Below are 14,140 nucleotides of genomic sequence, written 5' to 3'. Positions count from 1 at the left end.
GAACATGGATATATAGGGGTCGTTTCTGTTTTCTTCTTTTGTGTATGTTTGGAAATTCTCAATAAAAAAATATAATTTTTTTTAGCTGTAAAAAAGAGTACAGGCTCTGAAGCTAGACTGTTTGTATTAGAGTTCCACGTCTGTGACTTATTTATCATGTTAACTTACCATGTTATTTAGTCTCTCTGAACTCCAGTTTCTTTGTCTATAAAATTGGGATGATAACTGTACCTACTTCATATTGTTGCTATGAGGATTAATTTAATTAAGTTACCTAAGACTCTTAGAACAGTGCTTAGCACGTAGGGAAAAAAATAGGCTATTAAAAAAGTATATGTAGATTTGCCAAATAATCAATATACATTGAAACAAAAAAATCTAATCATTCAATTACAAACTTAATGGACAAACTAGTAGACATCTGAAAAGAAAATTAATGATTTGGAAGGAAATGCCATAGATATTACCCAGAATATAGCACAGAGAGATAAAACAGGATAGAAAATAGGAAAGAGGGATTAAGAGACATGGAAGATAGACTGAAAAGGTACAACATTCATCTGATAGAAGTTTTGAGGAAAATCACAGAGAAAATTCAGAAGAGGCAATATTAGAATGGATAAAAACATATTTCCAGAATTGATGAAAATCATGAGTCTTCAGACTGATGAAGCACTACAAATCTTGAAAACGATCAGTAGTTACACATATAAATATTTTAGTGAAACTGCAGAACATCAAAGAGAAAGATGTGTTACAAGCAACCAGAGTGAACAGATAGATTGCCTACAAATGTACAAGAAGTTGTAAATAGATTCAAGAATCAATAAAAAAGGCATAAGAGAGTGGGATAACAATTATCTTCAAAGTGATGAGGAATAATAACTGCAAATTTAAAATTCTGCACCCAAAAGTATGGATAAAATATTTTCAAACAAACACTGAAAGAGTTTATCACTTAGGCTCACTCATTAAAAATTAACTAGTTCAGTAAGAAAGAAATTAGATGAGATGCCAGAAACAATGCTGGAGGTGGGGGGGAATGAATATGTGGGCAAATCTAAATAAGCATTGAACATAATACATTATTTAACAACACTGACAAATTTGGTGAGAGATTAGAAACAGAGTGACAGAAACAATAAACGGTAAGTGGGACCAGTTAGAATATTATTTAAAATCTTCATATTGTAGAGGAAGGAGAATAGAGATCTGATAACTTTGGACTTATCAACCATACACAATAAATATTACAGGTAAGCAGTAAAGTGATAGAAATAGAATGCAAAACTTCAAAATAATGAAGGGAAAGGATGAATAAAAAATTTGTTGATCCATTTGCTAGAAGTCAGGAATGGGAGGTGGTGGGATAAATAAATGTAAGTTACCAAAAATAGTTAGAAATATATCTAAATATATCAATAACATTAAATGTAATAAGGTTAAATTTTATTGAAGACAGATGGAAAAATGCAAAATCCAGCTATAGGCTAAGTTCAGCCAATATTCTTTAAAATGTAAGCTCTGTGAGGGCAGGGACTTTGTTCATTTATTGTGGCACCTAGAAGAATGTCAGACACCTAATATTTGTTGAATGAATGAAAATGCTATTTTTAAGAAACCCCTAAAGCAAAATGTTACAGAATGACAGAAAGTAAAATTGTTTTAAAAAGATATGCTGGGCAGACACTACCCAAAAGAAAGCCAGTAGAACTCTATGATTATTGGACAAAATAGGCTTCAAAGCAAAAAAGCAATATTAGATATAAAAATATTCATTGTATATTTACAAAAGGAATAATCTACCTAAAAGATATAACATAATTGAAGCTCTATGGACCTAAGAACATAGCTTAAAAAAAAAAATTCATAAGTTCACAATCATATTGAAAAATTTAGCAAATCAGGGGGCTGGCCCCATGGCTCAGTTCCTGTGCTCTGCTTCGACGGCCCAGGGTTTCACCAGTTCGGATCCTGGGCACAGACATGGCACCGCTCATCAAGCCATGCTGAGGCGGTGTCCCACAAGCCAGAACTAGAAGGACTCAGAACGGAAAATACACAACTATGTACCAGGGGGCTTTGGGGAGAAAAAGGAAGAATAAAATGTTAAAATAAAATATTTAACACATCAAACAGGTGAAAAAACTAAAAAGGATATAAAAGACAGTTAACAGTCTTTATCTGTGTACGTAAAGAACCCTGTACCTTACAAGGAGAAAATATGTATTCTTTAGAAGCACATGTGAAACATTTATAAAAAGTGATCCTATACCAAATCTTAGAACAAGGCCAACAAATGCCTGTGAATTTATGCTATTTTGACCAAATTCTCTGAACAAATACAGTAAAATTAGAAATCAATAATAAAAACAATATACCAACTGAATTCCATACATTTTGAAATTTTAAAGCTCATTTTTAAATAATTAGGAAAATTATAAATCCTAAGGGAAAATGCAAAATATTTGGAAGAATGGCAAAAAATATATATATCAAAATTTGTGGGGTGCTGCTAAACCAGTTCTTAGGGAAATATTTATACCCTTACATGTATATGTTAGAAGATTAAAAGTTAATGAGCTAAGCATCCCTCAAGAAATTAGAAAAATCACATCAAGATAAGTCCCTCCCCCCCCAAAAAAGAAGAAAGGAAATTAAAGGAGAAATTAATGAAAAGAAAAACAAAGCAACCATAGAGCAGATTAACAAAACCAAAAGCTGGTTCTTGGAAAATACTTAAAAAATAGAATTTAGTGACTTAATTGGATGTCAAAGATAGGGGGACAGATTGTTCTGGACATAGGAGACCGGGGCCAGTCTGCTGGTGTAATAGTTAAGTTTGTGCGCTCCGCTTTGGCTGCCCACGGTTCACAGGTTCACATCCCAGGCATGGACCTAGCACTGCTCATCAAGCACACTGTGGCAGCATCCCACATAAAAGGAAGATTGGCACAGATGTTAGCTCAGCAGCAATCTTTCTCAAGCAAAAAGAGGAAGATTGGCAACAGATGGTAGCCCAGGGCCAATCCTCCTCACAAAAAATTAAAATAAGGGACCAGATACAGATAAACAGTATTTGGGAAAGGAAAAGAAGACACATCTACAGCTACAAAAGAGACTTTCAAAATCCTAGGAAAACAGGATGAACTTTATGCCAGTATGTAGCTTACCCAACCTGAGTAGTCCTTGAAACCATCAAATCTAAAATCTAAATCAGTTTAAAATCTTCCTACCAGTAGATACAAAACTTAGTTGTTTTTAGATGTTTGTTCCACCAAACAGCAAATAATTCCTACCTTATAACAACTGTTCCAAAAACTACAATGAAAGGAAAGTTCCCTGACTCATTGCATGAGTTAGCATAACTTTGATGCTAAGATTAGAGACAATACAAAAAATCATAGGCCAATATTACATACGAATGTAGATACAAAAATTCTAAATAAAATATTAGCAAATTCAGAAATGTGTAAAAATACTACACTATTACTAAGTACAGTTTATCTCAGGAATTTAGGGATGGTTTAATATTTAGATTCAAAGTGAAGGAGAAAAATAGGATAATCTCCATATATTACAAAAGCCTTGAGAAAATGAGGCTGGAGTGGTAGGATGTGGTCAGATAGTGAAGGGCCTTGCTGTGTTGTTCACTGTGACGACTGGAGTCTGGTGGCTGCCTGCTGCCAGTGGATATATATATATTTTTTAAATCAGGACAGTGTCAGGATCAAATTTGCTATTGGAAGGTAACTGTGGCAGCAATTTAAAGAAGCAATAAAATAGTACACCAGTTGTAATGCAGATGAAACAGTGCAATTAATTACAGAGGAAATATTTAGAAACAGAATCAGTAGGACTTTATGGCTTGATTGGATGTAGACATTAGTGGAATAGGAACTGTCAAGAATGATTCTGAGATTTTTAGATTGAACAGCTCAGTGAAAAAAGACTGCATTCATAAAGATAAGAAATACCAAGCAGAGAGTTATACCTGGAATGGTGAGAAGACCTGAGGAAGGGAAGGAGAGCTCACAGTGCTCCCTGCAGGGTGATGTGTTTGACATAATGCTGTCGTCTTTGTGATTCTTCATTATGAAGATGTGACACTGATCACAGGAAACAAAGTAAAGGAAATAATTGAACGGTTTGGAAGCACAACTTCTTATTCACAAGGAGCCTCACAAACTACCTTTATAATATTCGTGTTTGTCACAAGTATAATAATTTTAACAGTGATTTAGTCTGATATCTCTTTAGGTCGCTATTGAAGGATTAAGAAACCTTTTTAGGCTGATAAACAGAGCCTGCAACTATAACTCTTAGATGTTTTCCAAATAATGAGAATATATATGCACATGTCATTATTTCCATAAGACTTAGAAATACTAAAGTGGATACAAATACCATATTTTTATATATTTGACTTTTCCATATCAAATAGGAATAAATTTTTCTAACAGCTTTATATATTTTTTAGTGTTTACATTTTTCATTGTTCTTTATTTAAATTAAGTAAAAGTCCACTAGACATACGGATGTTCTTATGCGTTCTCACCCCTCTTTACCATTCTGTGAAACCAGGTATGTGTCTTTGGGACCTGGACTTTCTAACCATTCCAGCCATATAACCAGACAAATTTAGGCTTTTTACCTTAGGGGAAAAGCTGTTACTTGGGGAAAGAATGATATATAACATAATGATGCTTAGTTTTGACGATTAAAATTTGTCAGTTTTTCATATGTACAAGATCATTCTTTACAGCATTGTTTGTAAGAGCAAAACACTAGAAATAATCTAAATGTGCATCAGCAAATCAGCAGAGAGAATGAGGCAGCTCTTTATTTACTGATGTGGAAGGCTCCTCAAGATCTAGTTTGCTAGAAAAAAATAGCCCGGAACGGTGAATAGAGTCTGCTACCATTTGTTGGACAGAAAAGTCTTTTTGTGCATGTGTGTGTGCACACTTATGTAACCACGGAATGTCAGGAAATCTTTGGAAATAGACACAAGAAACTGGCAACTGGTAGCTCTTTTGAGAGGAACTATGAAGAGTAGAAGGTAGACCGACTTTCACTGTTGCAAACTCTTGTACCATATAAATGTACGAAAATCTTCAAAGTCATAATAATAATTAAGTTTTTTAAAATAATATGGCAACGGTGGCGGGGGATGGTCAGCTTTTGAGTTGCTACAGCTGAGATCCTTTATGGTTTCTTTTTTCTTGGTGCATAATAGAAAGTATTTGCAGGATAATACGTTTCAAGATTTCATCAGTAAACTAAAAATACTAATCAGGACCAAAATTAAACTACCAAACTGATTTATTTATAAATCAAAACAAAATCAGTAGAAGACGTTCTTTTCTATTATAGAGCTTACCGTCCATTTGAGAAAATAAAACAGCATATACAGGTGATCTGTCTGTGGCAGCTGTTAGGCTAAATTCAGCACAGTTATTTCTTCTAATCTTGTTTCTGTCCCCTCTACCCCACTGCTTCACGTGAGTTCTTCCCAAAGCTGTTCAACCAATGGAAAAGGAACTTCCTAGCTAGAAAGATAAGCTTCAGTTAAGTGTGTATAAAAAGACAAACACATAGAACAACTCAAGAATGATTAATGACTAATTTATATTTTTTCATGAATTGAAGTTTAAAATAAAGCTCAAAGATAATATGTTGAGATTTTGTTCAATTTATAACCAATGCTGAATCTGACCACTTAACTGAAATTGATATAGATTATTCTTTTTTTCATTTTGTATATCAAATACCAATATAACAAATTAAAATTCACTATAATAAATTATTTCCAAGATTTGACAAATATATGTGGAAATAATTTTAATACTTTCTTAAAGATAATTATAGTTGGAAATAACCCAAATTAGTTAAGGTTATGATTTATTTGTATGTTTTCTAAAATATTTCAAAATATTCAGAATAATTCAGAAAAAATTCAGGATATTTCTAACTGTTATTATTTCTAAAACTTATTTAGGTAGTTTAATAGCATTATCACAAACTTAAAAGCAAAGATCAGTAAACAACCAGATAACTCTGCCTGGAATTCAAACTATTTCTTCTAATACCTGGGTTCAGATCACTAACATATACTGTTTCTTAGCTTAACTGCGTATTTTTCTGTCAAATATGGTTTCTATATACCTTGTTTGGGCATTGACATCTTAATCTTAGAAGCAAAAATTATCAGAATAAACAATGAACTTCTTTTCCTCGGGGAGGGTATGTATACCTATACACATAGAGATGTATTTACAGCTAAAGAAGTTTATTTCACCAAGTTTCTTCCTTTCTTCCTTTTTTTTTTTTTTCCTTCCTTCGTTCAGGCCCTGTTATTCCTTATGTCATTGGGACCAGGGGAGTTCAACTATCTGCACATAACACGTGGCATGGTTCCAGAAGGACAATATTTGGATATGAAGTACCTTTCATGTCAGTAAAACATGAAGGACCTACTCCTTTTGCTTCTTGGTCTTATCTTAACAAGAGCGTAGTGCAAGAGCTCCTTAGGATCAGAGAGTCATTTATATAATCTGTGTGCTCTCTAATGCTCTGTGAGCTCTCAGATATTCAGTGCTCAATTTCATGACTATGCAAGGAAACACACTTCACACCAAATTTCTGAATACTAGACCTGGTAACACTAAACTTTGAAGATCTTCATGTCTTTTAGAAATGGAGAAGTAAGGTCTTATGACTATTCCTTCATTCGTTTACATGGATCAAATAGGTCATCTTTGGTCTTATCTGTTTACTGTGATCCATTCCTTTGAGAGGATTTCATGCTCATTCCTAAAAAGTACTTGAAACACATTCTGCCTTGAAACTGGATTTGTGTGTGCTTTATTAGTACTTCTTTTTAGGTTTTTAAACTTACAGGAGGTATCAGGTATTAAAGATTGTGTCATGTTCTAAGAAAATAATATACTTTCACTGCATGTTCCTATTACAGTCAAGATGGGAAAGTTTCTTAACCACGGAGTGACTTGCAGATGCCCTCTTCACTTTCTGGGTACACCTCTTTTCCCTGTCTGCTCTGCTTCCCTCTTTCCCAAGAGCTGCTTTGTGGAAGACTTTCCATTTGTCATGCAATATCATGTGACATAAGAAAAATTACCCTACATATTTTTGAAGTCGCTGTAAGTCATCTCAGAAAAGAGAAATTTGATATCACAGACAATTTTTTGATAAGTATTTTCTTTGTTATCGTTATATACTGGAAGGAGGAACTGGCTTAGAGATGTACAGGTATTATTAGATGAAAATGTTAAGAACCTAAATGCCCAACAATATGAGACTAATTAAAAATCCATTCAACTGAATACGATGCAGCCAGTTAAAATTAGATTTTAGCATAATATTTAATGACCTGGAAAAAAACATTCCTAATGATGGTGACAGCTAAAATTTATTGGGTATAGATTTTGTGTCAGGCACCTTTGTAAGTGCTTGTATTAACTCAGTTGGTTAATCCCCACAACCATGGGGAGGAAGGATTGTTATCCTCATTTCAGAGGTGAGGAAACTGAGGCGCAGAGCGTTTCAGTAGTTTGCCCGAGCTTAGATAGCTGGTAAGAGGCAGAACTAAAATTCAGACCCAAGCGATTTTGGCTCCAAAGCCCTTACTTAGGCGTCATTACATGAAAAAATACCAAAGAAAAATCTCTGTAAGCTTTTTTATGGAACTAGACAAAATATTTTTATTTCATCTAAGAAAGAAAATGTTTTAAAGATACCCAGTCAAATTTTGACAACGCAGAATTGGTGGAGGGGACGGACAGCATGTCCTCCTACCGCATGTCAAAATATACTGTAAGATACAGTAATTTTAAAAATACCACAAAGTAGCAGATTAGGGGATAAATCAGAAGAGCATGCCACTTTTTACTTCCATGGGGAAGAGGCTGAATAGATACAATTCAATATTAACAATGATTATCACTGATTAGAAGGATTTACAGGTGATTTTTCTTTTTTTCTATTTATTTTTCAGATAATCTACAGTGAACATTTTAAATTATACAATGTTAGCAAGTTTATTTTTAGTGTTCTTAAAACTTCAAATTTTAACAATATTTTATTAGTGCAATATATATTCCTATTTTATTTTATGCATAGTGTAACCTGCATTTTCTGAATTGTTTGCTCTGCAAAGTGAATTCTCTGAAATGTTTTATACATATGTATATATATGTAAATTCCTTTATTCAGGGCTTAAATTAACCGGTCACGCAGAAGCACTAATCCAGTCCTCCTTTTTGGTAAACATAGAGAAAAGGCAATGGGGTAATAATCCTCTTCTGTCCTAGGGTTGGGGAGAAGGATTTCAGAATCTTTGACTTCTTTTCAAAACCTAAATTGTAAACTATTGAATTTTGTATATGTGACTTCTTTATGATCACTTTATTATAAGTTGTAATAATTTTTCAGTTGATTCTCTTGGATTTTCTGAGTATGTAATTATTTCATTTATAGATAATCATAACCTTTTTCCCCAACATTTATGATCTATATGTTATATAACATCCCCCAAAATGGAATAGTTGTTAAAAAGACTAAGTAGTTGTTATTTAACAACACTCAAAGATGAGTCCAATATATTAATGTGAAAAAATGGAGTTTCAGAGTCCTAGCCTATGTATAGTATAATCCAGTCTTTACTTTAAAAATAAAAGCACTGCATAAACGGTTTAATTTGGGGAGATGACTTCTCCACCCAGAATTCCTGTCCCAATTTCAGTGTCTGTCTTAGCTTGCTTGGGCCACCATAACAAAATGCTACAGACAGGATGGCTTAAACAACAGAAACTTATCTTCTCACAGTTCTGGAGGCTTGGACGTCCAAGATCTCAGAGCCAGCTGGGTCGGTTCCTGGTGAGGGCCCTCTTTCTGGCTTGCAGAAGCTGCCTTCTCACTGCATCCTCACATGCAGAGAGAGAATGATCCCTCTCTTCCTCTTCTTACAAGGCCACGGTCCTATCGGATTAGGGCCCACCTTTATGACTTCATTTAACCTTAATTACCTCCTAAAAACTCTGATCTCCAGACACCGTCACTCTGGGCATTAGGGCTTCACCATGAATTGGGGGGGTTGGGTCACGACACAGTTCAGTCCATAGGAGTATCTACACTTTTTCCCCAAATATCTTCAGAAATCCTATGTCTAATTTATTTTATTTTAGACAGGATTAGTTTTAGCCTTTCTTATCATGTTCTTAAGGTATTTGTCAAGAAATGTTATCTAAACTTAACCTTATGAATCATTTCCTCTTAGACACAAAATCGAATGAAGTTAATGGCTGACAACTACGAGGATGACCACTTCAAATCCTCCCACTCCAATCAGACCCACCGTAAGCCCTCCCCAGACCAGGTGAGACTGCTCCTGAGGGTTTTATAAGAACAGCATGCTTTTATTTGATGTATTTTGTACTAGCATGTTACAAATTCTGGGGTATAAGTTAGAAGAATAAAAATCAGTTTCTGAAAATTCCTTCACTTTTTTTTGAAACACAGATTCACTTTCTATCTAGGAAGGTGAGGGATGATTATGAATATTTTAAGAGGAGATAGTCAAAAGATCTGAGGACAATAAAGAATCTTTGAATTGGGTTGAGAAAAAAATTTAATCTTCTCAGAGATACATACTAATTTGTAACTGTCCTGTTTTCCTTATTAAAGAAACAGTGCCTTATTAGAAAAACAAGACTCTTACCTTGTAAGCTTAGTGAGACACAACTCAATATAGAGGTAATTATTGTTTAATTGCAAATTTTAAAATCTCTGCTCATCACCTATTAAAGGTGAAGATTGAAACTTAGTTCCTTCACTCCCACTTCCTTGGTGGATCCCTCCAGAATATGTCATTCTCAAGGAAGACTGTTGCCTTCAACTTCTCATCAATGCCAAAGAGGCATTGATGAGTCTGAAGGGAACCGTATTCAACTCCAGTTTTTTGGAAGAAGGGAACTCTCCCAAGATCTTGAAAATGATGGATGGGGAGAGCGGTGACCGGATTACCTCATATCCCATTGCCAAAAATCAGATTTCAACATCTCCATCACACTCAATCTTAAAATATGTGGCTGAGGGAAAAAAGTGATAATAAGTAATTACATCCATATGACTAAAGAGTCTGGGGAACTCCCTCACTAAACATCTCCACTAAATGATAGCCATGGTGTTGTCTTAGGAGAAGAAGAAGAAATATTGCAGATGAAAGCGGCAGTGATATCCAAATGGTAGCTTTTTCTGAGATTCAGAATGTATTGTCATAGTCTGATGACATTTACTAAGCAGTTGAGGCGAGCGTTATATTTTCAAGGGAAAACAGTACCAGTCTTTAATGTAGGCAAAATGGAGAGCTGTCTGCCTCATGTCAGCAGTCTTTCCTTGGCAAGAGATCATTTTGTTTTCTCCGCCTGCCTCCTGATGTTTAGAATTAAATTTATGCCAGTGTATATATGATGAGTATTAGATCCTTTCCTTGAAACAGGTTTTGGTAATAAATACAAGGAAATGGATGCCTGGGAGTAGTGGGAAGCAAACAGAAATGGAGAAGGGTTGAAGAAAAGGCAAAAAATAAAGAAAAGCCTCCAACTTGATCATTTTGCCCAGATCCAGCCCTGGGATAGAGGAAGCATCTTGGAAAGATAGGAAGAGGAGAAATGTAATGACAAACTAATTACTAATTTTGGTAGTTTAGGGAATTAAAATCTAAAATAAAGAGTCAAGAAATTAGAGACCATTTTCTTCTACTACATTATGCTTATGTCTTTGTTTTAAATACTAACCAAATCTTTTTCGTTCCCATGCTGCTCTGGGGCACGTTCCCTTTGTCATCTCTCCCCATAGGATGAGGAGGAGGGTATATGGGCATAGCCAATCAGAGGCTCTTAGCTCAGCCATTTTGTTCAGAACGGTGAGAAACAGCTTTCCTTAACTATAGAAATGCTTTTTGTTTGTCTGCTTCAATTTTTTTTTACACAATCATTCTCACATCTTGTTTCTCTGTAATTCATAAAATCCTTTTGTGTGCTTTCTGTTTTCTCATTTTCACGATTCCTGTGTGTATTGCTATGCTTCTGACTTAGTGGGGTTTGGGTTTTGTGGCTTTTTTTCTCGTTGTGTGTTAATAGTCACTTTTATAATTTCTTTTTATACATTTTTGGGAGAACTTCCAGGGCATGTAACTAAATTTCTCCTGTTGTGATTTTATTAATAAGCTACCCTATCTAGCTTGATTTTACAGTGTCCTGGTAAGGTTCTTAGTGACTTACATCAAACTGGAAATAGAAAATTGATCAAATACTCTGCCAGTAGGTTTGGGATATGCTTTTTATGATAATTAATTATAAATATATAGTCTTTTTTAAAAAAAATCTTGTACTTTGAATTAAAACCTTTTGTTTCTGTCTATATAGGAATATCTATCTATATAGGAATGACAATTCCTATCTATATAGGAATTGTCAGAGTCAGTAATTCTTATAGAGTGCCTACCTAGAGCATCCCCCAGGGCTTCGACATTATTCTCAAACTGTCCATAAAAGTAAGGAGAAGTAAAGGAAGACTTTTTAAAAAGTTCATCTAAAGAATTCTTTTTCTTCTCTTTTGTGGATTGCCGCTGTCTTAAACAGTCGCCAGGACACTGTCTAGATTCTCCTTTCCAGGCCAATTGGCTGGAAAATATAGTCCAGCTGTGGCACTATCCCTCTTTGATCTGATGCCCTGGAGGTTTGACTAAGGAAATCTTTTTCTTAGAAAAAAATAATAATTATGATTAATAAGTTCACACATATTGGTGGCCTTGCGCTCCTGGATTCACTGCCCATGCTTATTGGTGATCTCACTCTCTTGGAGTCAGTTCTCCCTGAAAAGTCTATGTCTTGGTGTTATACTTCTTAAAATGATGTGGACATGTGTAGACCTCTCACTGGCAAACAGCCAAGAAGGATGATGAGGTAAGTTGTGGAAAGGGGCATATGCGGTGAAGATGGGAAGCTTTCCAAATGACTTTATCCTGAGGGTGTGAAAGAATGTGAAATGCACAATACCGACCAAAAAGTTCTTTGGGTTAGACTGTTGCATGCCAGACAAAGCCAAAGCTGAGAAAATTAGCGTGCTAATTCCCTTTACACTACACCCTACAAGGGTAGTTATTTGTCATCACGAAGCATGTGGAGGCCATACAGTAGTTGAATGTAGTTTACCAGTCTCCTCCTTCTAAACGAACCTGCCTTGTCTATTTTGGCAAAACATAGGAGCTTCTTGGCATGCCTTAGCAGGAAGCGTCCCCCCCCCCCCCAACACACACATGAACAGCATCGTATTTTGTTTGTACACCCTTTTTCTAGCCAATTAGAAGAAACCTGTTAGTGTTCTAGGAAACAAGGCCCATAGGTAACTTTGCCAGGAGACTGAAAAATAAACAAATCCTTCACATAGACTTGTTCCTGAAGGCTGCATTTTCCTTTCTCTTCTCCCATAAAAGAATAACTCCTAGTAAGAGTTCAAATGTCACTGATTTTGATTTTTCCAGTTACTTCACTGTTGAGCTTACTGCACTAAAATATTAACTGCCATTGGTTTAACACAGTGCAGTTGGCATTAGCTGGACATAGCTGGAGTTTATATGATAGCGTATTTCAAATCTTCTAAAATGTGCTATAAATATCATTATACCATAAGAATCTTAGCTAAAGAAATGCGTGAGTGACCCCTAAAACATCTAGGAAGTCTTGACTTGCTATCCAGTTTCCTTTACTTGTTTCCTTGCTAATTCTACAGAGAACAGATTTTCTTAACAAAATTTCAAACTTTTGAAAGTGATGATTTACCTTATCAAACTTAAGAACATAAATAATGTTTCCCATCTAAAAAAGTTTTTTAGAACACCATGTATACTAGCAAAGTATGAGCCTTGTTAGATATAATCAGTACTCAGACAGGAAGAGAATCGTGGAAGTATAGAGCTGAAAGGGGTCTCGGCCATTTCATCAGAAGTGTAGAGCATAATGGTTAGGTGTCTAGACTTTGGAGCAGAATGCCCATGGTCAAATCCTGACACCACCACTTACTGGCTTGTGCCTTTGGACAGGGTATTTAATCTCTCTGTAGATACTCAGTTTCTTCATCTTTAAAATGAGGTTGTGAGAATCAGATGAGAATCAGGCATGAACTCTGGAGGCAGACCGCCCAGCTTTGAATCTAGACTCCTCTACCTACTCTGTGGCCTTGGGAAAGTAACTTAATCTCTAAACTCTATTTTTTTTTTTTATAAAAATGGGCTTATTAATAGTGCCTACTTCATATGTTGTTGGAAAGATTATTAAGTTACTATATGGAAAATGCTTTGAACAGGGCCTTCTACCAGAAAGTGCTCTGTCTGTGCTGTTATTATTTGTTGTTGTTGCTCTTGTCATGGTTAACTTGAATCCTTCTCTTGGGAATAGTAATCTTTCAATAAATGTCACTTATTATTATTGTTAGTATCTAGCCTAGTGCCCTCATTTTATAGGTAAGCGTACAAAAAAAAGGTTTGGAAGTTGTAACTTTAAGGTCCCTAGGCATTTCTATGGTCTGGAAAGAGATGACAGTGAAAGAGATATCCAAGACATATTGATGATTTTATCTCCCTTTTCTTCTCCAAAAGATTAATCTATATGTTGAGGAATTTTTTCCCTTGGGAAAAATACCTTGAATTTTATAAAGAAATTCCCTGTAAAAGGAATTTAGTCACTGAAACTTCCTTTGAAAGAATTCGTTGCTGCCAAGCAACCCTCCTAAGACACACAGTGTGAAGCAGGTGTTACTTCCACTCAGAAAAAGTGACCAGGTCATCTTCTCTCTCCCTTCGGGTTATAGAAAATCCATGTGAAATGTATCCCTGCCTCTCTCCCTCCCTTTGAGTTTTCTTTTTACTTTTTTTCCCTTACAGTAGAGTACAGGCCCCCATGAGGACAGGGACTTTAATATATGTACTTTTGTATTCCCATCATCTGTAACAATGCCTAGTATGCTTTAGGCCCTCAGTAAATGTAAATTGAATTAACTTCTGAATTCATGAAATCCAGAGAAGAAACAATAAAGTTTACATTGAATCCAAGAGCATAGA

The 14,140-nt window shown here is 35.2% G+C and overlaps 1 protein-coding gene across 22 annotated transcripts in view; it reads left to right on the top strand.

Moving 5' to 3' along the window:
- ERC1 (ELKS/RAB6-interacting/CAST family member 1) overlaps positions 1-14,140 on the top strand; it is a 516,642-nt gene that overhangs the window by 418,039 nt on the left and 84,463 nt on the right. For 15 of the 22 annotated variants that reach the window (XM_070620439.1, XM_070620442.1, XM_070620447.1 and 12 more), the window contains one exon: positions 9,299-9,397. In XM_070620439.1, coding sequence (XP_070476540.1) covers positions 9,299-9,397 — 99 coding nt within the window. Of the gene's footprint in view, positions 1-9,298; positions 9,398-10,878; positions 10,946-14,140 lie in introns of all 22 variants that reach the window. The other 7 variants (XR_011540237.1, XR_011540234.1, XR_011540233.1 and 4 more) reach the window with 1 other exon arrangement.

The sequence above is a fragment of the Equus przewalskii genome, chromosome 5, assembly GCF_037783145.1.
Source record: "Equus przewalskii isolate Varuska chromosome 5, EquPr2, whole genome shotgun sequence".
NCBI lineage: Eukaryota > Metazoa > Chordata > Mammalia > Perissodactyla > Equidae > Equus > Equus przewalskii.
The sequence above is the reverse complement of the archived record's forward strand: the minus strand, read 5'-3'. Positions and strand labels throughout refer to the sequence as shown.